The sequence below is a fragment of the Mercenaria mercenaria genome, chromosome 8 (assembly GCF_021730395.1).
Source record: "Mercenaria mercenaria strain notata chromosome 8, MADL_Memer_1, whole genome shotgun sequence".
Taxonomy (NCBI): domain Eukaryota; kingdom Metazoa; phylum Mollusca; class Bivalvia; order Venerida; family Veneridae; genus Mercenaria; species Mercenaria mercenaria.
In genome coordinates this window covers 12,127,387-12,140,723 of record NC_069368.1, presented here as the reverse complement: position 1 = coordinate 12,140,723, position 13,337 = coordinate 12,127,387, and the positions used below count along the sequence as shown (strand labels likewise).

The 13,337-nt window shown below is 33.5% G+C and overlaps 1 protein-coding gene across 2 annotated transcripts in view; it reads left to right on the top strand.

The window, feature by feature from the left end:
- The window catches only part of LOC123523042 (FMRFamide receptor-like), a 138,825-nt gene extending 125,746 nt beyond the window's left edge, over window positions 1-13,079 (top strand). For both annotated transcript variants that reach the window (XM_045300631.2, XM_045300633.2), the window contains exon 5: window positions 9,465-13,079. In XM_045300631.2, coding sequence (XP_045156566.1) covers window positions 9,465-10,673 — 1,209 coding nt within the window. In that variant the 3' untranslated portion in view covers window positions 10,674-13,079. The remainder of the gene's footprint in view (window positions 1-9,464) is intronic.
- The last annotated feature ends 258 nt before the right edge of the window (window positions 13,080-13,337 follow it).

The window sequence follows — 13,337 nt, the reverse complement described above, 5'->3', positions numbered from 1 at the left end:
TCCTGAAATATGTACCTGCGCATAACTGTTGAACTAAAACTCGATTTTTTAGATGTGTATCTAAAATAATTTTAGCAAATTACACATTTAAAAATGGCAAAATGAATGGGTAAAAGAGACAAATTGGGCAAATATGTACATTTAACTCAGAATCTTTAGAATTCTCAGCTCATGCATCGAGATGTCACAACTGTATCTATTTTGATAGCAAAGTATATAAAATAGAAAAATATACACCATATCAGTATTACATTCAGCTGAATTTATTCCGTTAGTTGTCCAATCTTTCCTTTGAATGCTAATGCAAGATTCTTGAGCTGTCTGCAGAGTTTGTCGCTGTTTCATTCATAAGCATTGTCTAGCATCCAGTAGTTCACTTTTTTGTATATTGTAACAATAATTTTTTTAAACAAATTAAAGCTCTATCCAAATTTCGAAAAAGCGCAAATCTAGAAAGGTGTCCAACATTTGAAAACTTCCTTAACAATATGAAATATAATTGCAATTCATCAAAATGCAGCCTCGAAAAATAGACACATCAAGTAATAATTTCGTTTATCCTCGGATATCAAAGCTAATTTTGTTGCCCAGCCATTATTTTGAAATGGATAAAGTAATCAAAGCTGTAATTGTGTATAGCCATTCCACAACTACGCCTTTTTTAATATTTTCCTTACCGTGTCATATAGACAGACATTTAATTTCCTCTTATTGAACATTAAATAGCTAATCCTGTGCTTCAAAGAATAATTCCATTTACTAAATATATAGATTACTTGTAAAGGGTTTTATTCCTGCAAGAAAACTCGTCATTTCTAGAGGACTTTCACATTAAAAAGACATAAAAGAACGATTTATTTACACCACTGATAATGTCAAATAAATTAACTTCAATTTAACCTACACCACAAAAATCTAAAATTTATTATTGGAATTCCTATAAAAGGGCAATGAACTTGCAAACAATATAAAGCGCAGATGTAATAAGTTTATGTATTCGAGCGTGCATATTGGTTTGATATCAAAGGGTATATTGGTATAGGTGTCGGAACAGGGGCATTCAAAAGAACAAATATATTTGAAAGTAGGCATAATCTGATAAAACTATAAGACTTAAAATACAGTGTCATGTGATTCACGTGCAAAGTCGGATGTACAAAATAGGCTGAGAGCATAAATGTACAGTGCAACATAAATGTCAAACAGTCGTAAGATTTTAACCCGGTCCATGTCAGTGTGCAGAATAATACAGAATAACGTGCAGACATGAATAAACTATACTGAGGCTCTAATTCAAACATAGTTTCATTCATAGCATCCATATTTCACGAAACTAACTTCAAATAACAGCAAAAAATCATGCAACATAGCTTTTCTTAGTAAACAAAGTCAGTGACAAGAAAAGAAACGAATTTATACGTTCAAGTGAAAATCAAAACAGATTTTGATTAACAATCTCTATCTTTTGTTCAAAATGATGGTAAGAATGATATGCTTGACAAAACGTATTATAGTATACACTTACCAGATGGCTTGCTGTTCACTAGTCAAAACTATTGCCCGAGATAAAAAGGATTTAAGGCAATAATTCCCCAGTCCGACAAGCCATTCAGTAAATGTTTTATCAGATGAATCCAGAAATGTATTTTCACAGTTTTATCGTATTAGCCCAGTAAACATGTGTTGAATATAAGTCGGTCATACTAGTATTGTAAAAACTATCGACCTTCGATTGGTATAAAGAGACACGCAAGAATATATAACGTAATCTGCTTCGAATAACTTCTGGCTTTTACAAACCATTCCATGAATTGCTGACAATTTGATGCGCTGGTATATACAATATACACAATCTTTATGCTATTGAATGCATATCAGTAATAGTATTCGTCCAGAGAAAAAGGACAAAACGTTTCACACTTCAAAGGAATGAAATCTTCAAACAAACTCTTTCAAACTTTTGAAATATTGTATGATCCCTTTGCATGTTATGCTAAAATCAATCTAATTCCCCAATCATTTAGTTTCCCAAAATATTTCCTGGTTTACGACTTTGCAGCACGGTCAATATTTATGATTGATACACGCTTTATATTGGGAGGTCCTTTAAACAAAAGTTTCATTGCATTTGAACAAGAGATGTATTGTTTAAAATGCGGAAATAAAAATAACATTTTCTTCAATAAAAAGCAAATAAGAAATAAATGGATGTACTGTTTTTCAAATATAGCATGGCAATAAAACCGGGTGTGTGTAACAAAGTGCTTATATATAAATGATGAATATGGCTGATCATTCAAGAAGAACGCTGTACTTAATAGTAGTGTCTTATAATACATAAAAACAACGAAAATAGAATAATTACTGAATAAACTACATTCAAAATGTATCAATAGGAGTAAAAAGACATACCGCAAACTAAGCACTTTTAGTGTAGCCCGACTTTGGTGTTAAACAGAAAACTCAAGTGGTGTCTTACTGATAAATGTTAGATATGAAAGGAATACAACGTGTATTAAAGGGCCATTCATGAACTGCATTGAACTTGATAGTTCATGGCTTTGGCCAGTTTCTTATCAAGCAAAAACCAGCACGGATAAATAAACTGTATTCCAGATATATGAAAATGTGCCGAAAATATATAAAGTTACATTTTAGCACTTTCATTTTTCACTTTTATCAGTCCACCATCATCAGATGGTGGGCTATTCAAATCACTCTGCGTCCGTGGTCCGTCCGTCCGTCTGTTAACAATTTCTCGTTATCGCATCTCCTCAGAAACTACTGGGGGATTTTGACCAAACTTTGTCAGAATGATGTATTGGTACCCTAGTTGTGTCCCCCTGAAAATCAGACTGGTTCAACAATTTTTAGTGAGTTATGGCCCTTTGTTTATTTCTATCATTTACATAGATTTATATAGGGAAAAACTTTGAAATTCTTCTTGTCCAAATCTACAGAGCCTAGGGCTTTGATATTTGGTATGAAGCATCATCTAGTGATCCTCTACCAAGATGATTCAAATTATTTCCCTGGGGTCTAATATGGCCCCGTTTGGGGGGTCACATGGTTTATATAGACTTATATAGGGAAAAACTTTGAAAAACCTCTTGTCCAAAACCACAGTGCCTAGGGCTTTGAAATTTAGTATGTGACATCATCTAGTGGTCTTCTACTAAGATTTTTCAAATTATCCCCCAAGGGTCAAATATGGCCCCGCCCCGGGGGTCACATGGTTTACATAGACTTATATAGGGAAAAAGTTTGAAAATCTTCTTGTCCAAACCACAAAGCCTAGGGCTTTGATATTTGTAATGTAGCATTATATAGTGGTTCTCTACCAAGTTTGTTCAAATTATCCCCCTAGTGTCAAATATGGCCCCGCCCTGGGGGTCACATGGTTCATATAGACTTGTATAGGGAAAAACTTTTAAAATCTTCTTGTCAATAACCTACAACATTCAAATTTGGACCACATGTATGGTTTTGAGTGGCAAGATGAACCTTGACATCTGATTGATTTTGACCTAGTGACCTACTTTCACATTTCTGTAGCTACAGCCTTCAAATGCATAGATTTGTGCACCGAAGAAAACTTTGACCTTGACGTTGACCTAGTGACCTACTTTCACATTTTCGAAGGTTCAGGCTTCAAATTTGGACCACATGCATAGTTTTGTGTTCCGAAATAAAATTTGATCTTGATTTTGACCTAGTGACCTACTTTCACATTTCTCAAGCTACAGCCTTCAAATTTGGACCACTTGCATAATTTTGTGTACCGAAATGAACTTTGACCTTAAGATTGACCTAGTGACCTACTTTTAAATTTCTCAAACTACAGCCTTCAAACTTGATGCACATGCATAGTTTTGTGTACAAAGAACTTTGTCTTTGAAATTGATCTAGTGACTTACTTTCACATTTCTCAAGCTACAGCTTTCAAATTTGGACCACATGCATGGACCACATGCACAGTGTTGTGTACGGAAATGAAATTTGACCTTGTGTTAGTCAATAAGTCTTGAAATTTGGAACACTCAAAAATGGCACATTGGTGGGCGCCAAGATCACTCTGTGATCTCTTGTTAACTTTGGTTTGTATCATTGTATCGCTTAATTTATTTTTGTTTAATATTTTACCATACGTCTTTAAAGAAAACCCGAATCGACATCCCAAAACTAGTATGTTTATACGAACGTATGCGGATATAATAATGAAAAATGTTAGTATTTTGGGTACTAGTTATTCTATCATGGTATCACGCAATACCAAAGACCGATCAAAGACACCAGCTAAAGCAATGATAGTGGTATTTGATGAAATGTTTATGAAATTACAATTTGCAGGATTTTAATTATGTATACCTGCTGATAAAAAGAAAACCAGACATTGACTGTTTTGAGAATTATTTTCATGATTTTTATGCCTTTGTTATCAACATACAACTAAAACAAAAATTATTCGGTTAAAATCAAGCCGAAAAGTTCGGTGTCAGACAATCGGTACCTTTCCATGTTGTATGCTCCTTTAATGAGATAAAACGACATTGTAAATTTAGGAAACCTTTATCAAATGTTCTTTTTAGACACAGTAAATTCCTGTTTGGAAGCTGTTCTTAACTTAGATCTACATATGCCTGTTCACTATTCACCACTGAGTAAGTTCTATCGTTGTACTTCTTTTCAAAACTTAAGTGATATTAGGACGTTTTAATCATTATTTACTTACATGTGCCTATGTACTATTCACCACTGAGTAAGTTTTATCATTTTACTACATTCGTAGACTTTAATCAAAACTTAAATGATATTAGAACGTTTTATATTCATAGAACTTACTGCATTTATTTAGCAATCATATCCTACAAAGTCTTCCCGCATTGAAACATGATATAGCGGATACTCGCGCAAATTCGCGGCGTGTATCTCTTTGCTAGAATAGCCTTGCTTGACGCAGTGGTATTGGTTATATCTTTGGTTTCGTGGAAAGCATTGTCTCAAGTAATTGAGATATTATTTTGCTAATGGACATGCACACTTTATTTTGGAATATTGTCTCTTAAGCAGAATAAGCTTCAATTCAAAATAGAGTTATGGGATAAAAGGTAACAACTATCGTGTTAAGTGCCTATTCAAGGATGTTAAAATGGCGTGTATCAGGTAAACCTAAATATTTATATAATATGAGAACAGTTACTAACAAATGCCTAGATGGATAAGATAGCAAATAATTTGTATTTTTAAACTGAGTAGATGTGCTATTAAATTTTTTAACCGGTTAGGCAATGAGTCAATTAAAAATTTATTATATAATCTATAGAAAAAAATATTACATATATCTATAGATCTGCATATTTCATAGCATATTATGATTCAGGTGTTTCCAGTGTTTAATTTTGTATGTACATGCTATTAATTATCTACTCAAGCACTTTAAACATTTTCTAAAACTGAAATAATAATATCCTCATAATGTAAATTACGATGCATATCACAGCAAGAGGATAGTTGTTGCAAGTGATTTTGTTCAATTTCCGTCTAATTATGTGTCTGTCTTTCACCATCATATTTATTTATCAGTTTCTACTGTTATAAGATAACGCTTTTCCTTTTCGCTTTTGTCTTGAACACCTTGCATGTAAGATGAAACAAATCACCTTCAACAAGTACATTACATCAGCTAACTATTGTAATTCTCCAGAGCGAATATGTAACTTACGTTACTGCTGACCTCATTAACCTCATAATGATACTGTTTCATTCAAGAGGTTTCTTTGTAAATAGTCGCTTATAGCTTCTCTTGAAACTAATTTACTTATCAGATTTATTTCAAGGTACTTTGTCTGGAGTAGCACTGTCTCATTTCTACGGATCTTTTAATTACGTGACACACGCAAACTCATACGTCGTGTCATCAGTCACCACGAGTTGTTATATTAACATTTAGAGATTTGAGTGTTCCACGGGACGTAAGAATAGTAGAAAATGTCTTCGGTGTTTTAACCCATGTAACTTCGGGAGTTATTTTTCAAATTTGTTTGTTTTGTTTTTGTTGTGTGTTTTTTTTTTTAACTTGTACGTTGTTAAAATACTTAATGAAATCAAAATTGTGTTTTGTCAGATGTGTGTGCATAGAGGTAGCTGACGTTTTCAACTTTAAATCAAATTTACGGAAAATCTTGTACGTTGTATAGAATACGTTGTACAAATTATATGAATCAATCCTAAGTTAAAAAAACAACAACATTATCTCAGATGTAAACCACGCATGGAAACATTGGTTAGTAATTTCAGATAAGTCCATCATGAGCAAAATGGAATTCTAGGGATTGGAGATAGTCAATGTTATATTTGCTTACAATGGCATGACTTGCAATTAGCTGCTAGCATTTATTTTTCTTTGTTGAAGGTATAGCCAGATATACAATGATAATCAATTCGATTTGGCATGTTTTGGGCTGGATTGGATACATGTTTTACAATTAATATCATACACTGTCTAAATAGACAGTAACTACCAAATGCCAGTTTAATAATGAAAAACATAATTGACCTTAACATTTTGTTAAAAGGCGAACAAATTTGACATCACATGCAAGTCTGATGCGTTCATTATCGGTCCTATATCGTTTGCTAATCGCCGATTATACCGTGTGATTTTATGACCTACTTCACCGAAACGCTTTGAACAAACGTCATGTTTATAATATATATCACCTATTGACCATTTGGAGTCCGCATGGATTTGTATTTCCAGATAAATATCGAATGGTTAATGTTTTTTATCCAATAGCAACCTTAATTAGCTTAGAACTTGCTTATTACCTTTGCTGTTGTTATGGTGTATACTATACTGAAAATATATAGCTGTAGTCTTTAGTGTTTGATACAATATCTTACGAAATATAGCTGTTTAAATTTCTTTAAATATGGTAAAAAAGTGATGAATTTCTGGATTCAAAAAAAAATGCAGTACGTGAATTTTGTATATATTAACTATCCTTGGTGAATAAAATTATGTAGTTCTCCAACATTCTTAGTTTTAATTATATTTAAAATTTGCATTGACATTTAACATAGAGCTGTAGATTTATTCAAATATCATTACTCCGGATACTACTGTGAATATGTTTAAAACTAAGTGTTAACGTAGATTAAAAGCATACTGGTTAAAAAAGATTTTCAGGATGTTACAAATCTGTCAAAGTAACACAATAAACGAACATTTTTCGTCCGGGAACACACTTGAGAATGAAATGCTAAGGGTCAGCAATTGTGATAACTCACTTTCCGTCGTCCGTCCGTCCACCCCAAATAATTACAAATTTAAGGAAAAACACTATAAAAAACTACTTGCAGGACTTCAAAATAACTTGACGGAAATATTTCTTCAGTGGCCCTCTACCAAGTTTATTCAAATTATTCCGACTCGTGGTCGCTAAAGGGCGTGGTAACTTTTCCATGAATGTATATAGTTGGAATTTAAACATCTTCTCGTCAGAAACTGCTTTCCCGATTTCATAATAATTTCATAGAAATGTTCATTGTTTTACCCTGTTCCAAGATTGTTTAAATGTTTTCAATTGGTCAAGTAAGATGGCCGCCAGGAAACGAGGTCACTTTTTTACACAGACTTGTGTAGGAAAACATTTGAAAATCTTCTTGCCTAAAACCATATTGTAGAGCTTATATATTTGGCATGTAGCATTTCGTAGAGGTCCCCAATCAAGTTTGTTTAAATCATGTCTATTGGGTCAACATTGCCCCTTGATTAACAAAGACTTTCTAGTACATGATTCTTTATAATCGTCTTGTCTAAAACCTCAGATATTTTGCATGTAGCATTGTGTAGTAGTTCTCTATACAGTGTGTTCAAATCATATGCCTGGAGTAAAAATTGATTCCACCCTGTTGTTGACTTTTTTAAAACAGACTGCTGTATGGTTTCGTTTTTAAAATTTCTTTTCTAAATCCGTAATGCACTGTGCTTATATACATATATTTGACATTTTGCATTGTGTAGTGGTTCTCAAAGTTTGTAAAATCATGCCCCTCTGGGATCAAATGAACCCCTACCTAGGGTTAGACTTGTATAGGAAAATCTTTTAAAATCTTACATAGATATTGAATGGACTCCATGATCCGAAAAGACCCGAAAATATAATAACAACACTTAATCCTTATACGGGGGAAGGGGACGTTTTACGGCCGCCACACAGCATTTAAAGATCACTGTTGTTATAGTTATTAAAATCTGTACAAAGATCCTTTAGAAGCATAGAATGCAAACAAGAACAATAATGGAAGACTCGATATGAAAATATCTGATCATGAGAGGTGATGGAAAATGCATTTATCACCTGCTTAAGCTTAACTATATTACATAGATATCAAATGGAGTCCATATCCCCGCAGGAATACAAATGTAACAACTCTGAATCCAGATAAAGTCAGATAAATCTTTCCGGTTTTATTTTATGATATTGTGTAATTTTTCATGATATTCGTCAGCTACGGGCCTTTTACTGAAACAAGTACAAAAATAGTTGTTTTTCCCCAAAAAAACAGGAAGCAAGTTCCCATACTCAGTAACGTTTCTGTACGCTGACTTGCTGAACCCTTTCCCAAACTAAACATTCACATGCAAGTAATATCTCGCTTTATCGACGTTTGCTACAGATTATAGTGTCTTTCATTAGACTATTTTACTTTGAAAAATTACAGAGTATGCCATTTTGACTGTTACAATTATCTAGATCCAGTTCGTCAAGAGTCGATTCAAGTTATGATTCTTTATGTTCAGTCATGCTTTTTGTCAACATATCTTTAAAAGTAAATTACATTAAGGTAGTTCTGCACGTTTGTAATAGTTTTACGTCATTTATCCTGATTAAGTGGAATAAAAACTGGATGCGGCGTACGGAAATGAAAATTATTTTATGAATTAATTGCAACCCGTGAAAATATTTATTAAAACAGCAACAAAACTATCTTCTAAAGTTGAAATATGCCATTTAAACATCTGGCACGTTAAATGATTCCAAATAGCGCCTTAAAATCAGCTTGACACGTGAAGATATTTTAATAATGGGCAGATATCTCAAAAAAAAGTACACGGACCTATACATTTTATTTCACCATATATTAAAGGCCATATGTTTATTAACGACTGTGATAAGTTTCATAAAAATCTACATTGTAAAAACAATTCTGTTCGCGAAAATGTCATCAAAAGTGGAATTTTTGCATAGACTCCCATTATGAAACTTGTGTGAGGTGCAAATTTTTCAAATCAGTCTAGCACAAAGTCAAGCACACGAGCCTATCTTTTTTTATTTCCAGTTTAAGAAAAAAAACAGGGTTTAATCAAATTCTACAAAAAAAACCTGATCTAAACGTGCAGAACTATCATAATCATTCACTTGTTCACTATACATTACGACAATTTTATATACTTTCAGATGAATATAAGTAATTCTACAGCTGGTGGATACACTGTTGTTGATTTGAACGACGTGTCAGACACGATATCAACAATATCAACTATGACGTCATCAAACGTCACAAACTGTACGTCAGTTAAATCTCCAATGTTCAATGATATCCAGTTTATTGATAAAACACTGACGCCAATTATATATGCAGTCGGATTTCCCGGAAATATATTATCATTTCTTATTTGGATACGACCGCGCATGCGTCATTCGTCTGGAGTTTATTTGGCGGCACTTGCATTAGTGGATTTCATCTTTCTTGTGCTTCATTTGCTTTATGAACTTGAAAAAATTTGGGGAGTGAGTACTATAAATATGCCTGTCATCTGTGAAAGTTTTACAGTTATTTTTCTCACCTTCCAGTATTTGGCGCCATTGTTAGTATTGGCGTTCACAGTCGAAAGATATATATCAATATGTCATCCATTTAAACGTGAACAGTATTGCACCACACGTAGAGCTGAAATGGTGTCGTTGTTTTTAGCCTTCATCTCGCTTGCAATTTGTGCTATACAAGGATACTTTTGGACCTATAAAGACGGGGAGTGTGGCATACGCAAGGAAGCACTATATGGGGACAATAAGTCTTTGTGGAACATCTATTCTTGGGCCACAGAGTTATTGATCTTTCTTGTTGTTCCATTAAGTGTCTTAACATTCAATATGTTGGTGATTAGAGAAGCCAAGCGATTATCTAAGTACGAACATACAATACTACAAGGGCGTACGCAGAAAACTTCTGCGACAACAATAATGCTCTTAGCAGTTTCATTTTACCTCATTTTTACAACACTTCCTGTTACCGTTGTATATGTATCGGTCCTTAATTTTAATGAAGGCCCTATATGTGTCATCGAGGATGAAAATTCAACTTGGAGAAAGTATTACATTTATCATCTTGTAAGGGCTGTTATCGAAGAAATTGGAATTACACACTTTGCTCTAAACTTTTACATATATCTAATTACTGGAAAGATGTTTAGGAAAGAATTCAAGAAGATGTTTATTGGTCTAGTTGATAAAGCCGTGCCGGAAAAAATCAGGACAGAGTATACAACTATGGCAAGAACAAGTTTTAGGGGAAGCCTTAAGAAAAATGTAACTGTGCGACTGACGTCAAATGGATCGACGGGCCTGAGCACCAAAAACCAGAATGGGAGTGAAACAAACTTATGATATGAATATTAATTCTGGCATTTGAGCCGCGCCATGAGAAAAACAACATAGTACGTTTGCGACCAGCATGGATCTAGACCAGCCTGTGCATCCGCACAGTCTGGTCAGGATCCATGTTGTTCGCTTTCAAAGCCTATTGCAGTTAGAGAAACCGTTAGTGAACAGCATAGATCCTGACCAGACTGCGCGGATGCACAGGCCTGTCTGGATCCATGCTGGTCGCAAATGCACTATGTTGGTTATTTCATAGTGCGGCTTATTTGATATTTATATCAAAGCTGTGCCATCAATTAGGATAAAGTTTCATACTTTCAAAACAGACTTTCTTATGCTTCTTATATTCTCGTTTAAGTCTGTGTCAGTTTGATAATTTATGACAATCATTTTTCTAAAAATGCATAATAATTTTTCACGTTTATATAATAACTTTTACTTCAGTTTTTATTCTTCTTCAATATTAATTCATGTATGACATTGTAAAAATTGTTAAAAGACAAAAAGCCTATGGAAGCCATGTTCTCTAAGAAGTCTATTATTTACATACATCTAATTTACTTGCAACTATAAGCAACAGAAACAAATGAAAGACAACATGGCTTCGTTGCAAGAATAATGATTTGATGTTTTACCTGTGTCAAATGTGATTCCGTGATTATCTGATAGAACACAATGTGTTTCAGGTCACTCATCTTCCATTTCTGCTTCATGTAGGAAAGTTGTCAGTTACTTGCGGAGGCAAGTAAATTCTAAAACACTATATAGTTTAACTGATAACTGTTGTGTATACTGTTTCAAGCGGCATTAGAATATAAAAAAAAAATGTAATAAAAAATATATTTGGATGCAAACTAAAGCACGACAACACAAGTCGTCGTCTGAAATCAGGAACTTGGATATGTACACACTATCGAACTTCCAATGTATAATTTATACCCTTTATATTTGGAACATACTTCCTAGGATCAAAATTATGCGTAATACTGTTCGGTACACCTAATAATAAATAAAAGATAAAGGGTATTTTGGCCTGTTGTTTAATACATAACAAAAATAACATCACAAGTATGCTCGTTATATCGTTTAATACAAGATTGTTACATCATCGAGCAAATACATACTTAGAATGAAAACGTATGCAGATCTATGACAAAAGTCAGATTCCACAAATAGTGTTCACGTCATTCTGTATATATTTATCTTTCTTTTTTCTTTTATTTTCTTTTTTTTTTCTTGTTTTATACAAATACGAAATTGAAAGACGCTTTAAGTTGCAGTAAGTAAATGACATCCATTTAGCACACTGTGGTAATGCTTTCAGTGTATATACATGTAAAACTGTTCTTTAGATATATTCAGTGTATATTTACTGTGATAAAGTAGCAAATAGCACCAGAAAATATCATGGCTCTCTAGTGTTTTCTATGTCTTTGTAATAATGTTATGCTGCATATAGAAACGTCAGGTTAGTCATAGGTCAGAAAAGTAAAAGAAACTTAACATGATGAAATTCCTTTCGCCTAGACAGTACAGAAAGCGAGCATTCTGTAGCCAATATTTTTAATCTGGACAAATTATACCTACGTCGTTCATTGCATTATTTAGTAAATCTGTTGAAAAGGTGTGTTACATGCATATAATTTTAGACTTTATAAAGCGAAAAATAGTCTGATAAAGATGTATAGAGTAACCAAGAGATACATGGCAGCCTTATGAGATTGACGACATTTTTGTGAAAGCTCCCTAGGCAACTGGGAAATCAGTGGCATACATGCCTAAAACTTTGCGGTTTCTGGCGTACCGGTTATCATTAAAGTGCCTGATTTCACATATGAGCCGCGCCATGAGAAAACCAACATAGTACATTTGCGACCAGCATGGGTCCAGACCAGCCTGCGCATGCTGTTCGCTTTCAAAGCCTATTGCAATTATAGAAACCGTTAGCGAACAACATGGATCCTGACTAGACTGTGGTCGCAAACGCACTATATTGGTTTTCTCATGGCACGGCAATTATTTATGGTATTATTTTCAAATGTATGAACATGTTGATATCCTACCACTATAGAAATGCAGAAGAATATTAAAATATTGTCTCATCATGTAGATTACAATTTACTCTCTTTAGTACATTTCGAGGTTAATGTGTTTTTTTCTTATTGATCACATATTCTAATAACCTCAGTAATTAAATGCAGAAATATAAAGGTAAATGTCTCATTATTTGCAATTTCAGCGTGTAGGTTGCCGCTTTGAATTACTTATAAATGTGTTTTACATTTTGACAATGTCATTGCTTTTTGATATATCTGTTAACATACATATTTTTCATCATCAGATAATATCTAAGTATTGATTTTGTTCGTGTTGTTTTATTTTCAACCTACACCAATAAAGATTAATATGTTTGGCAACTTCCTAGTTTAGAAGCTGAAACATCTCAGATGTCATTGGTATATTTTGTAGAATCGGATATCTTCCGAAAGAGAGTTTGGTGGCTTCTCAAAGTGTAACTATTTGACACTAGATTGATACAGACTATATCGCAGTATCATGCTGTGGAATTTGGAATTGTGTCTATTCGCTTCGTTGCAATTCAATGACGTTCTATAAAGAGGACAATTCAAATGAGTTGTTCAATTATTCTTGTGAAAACTCTTGAATATG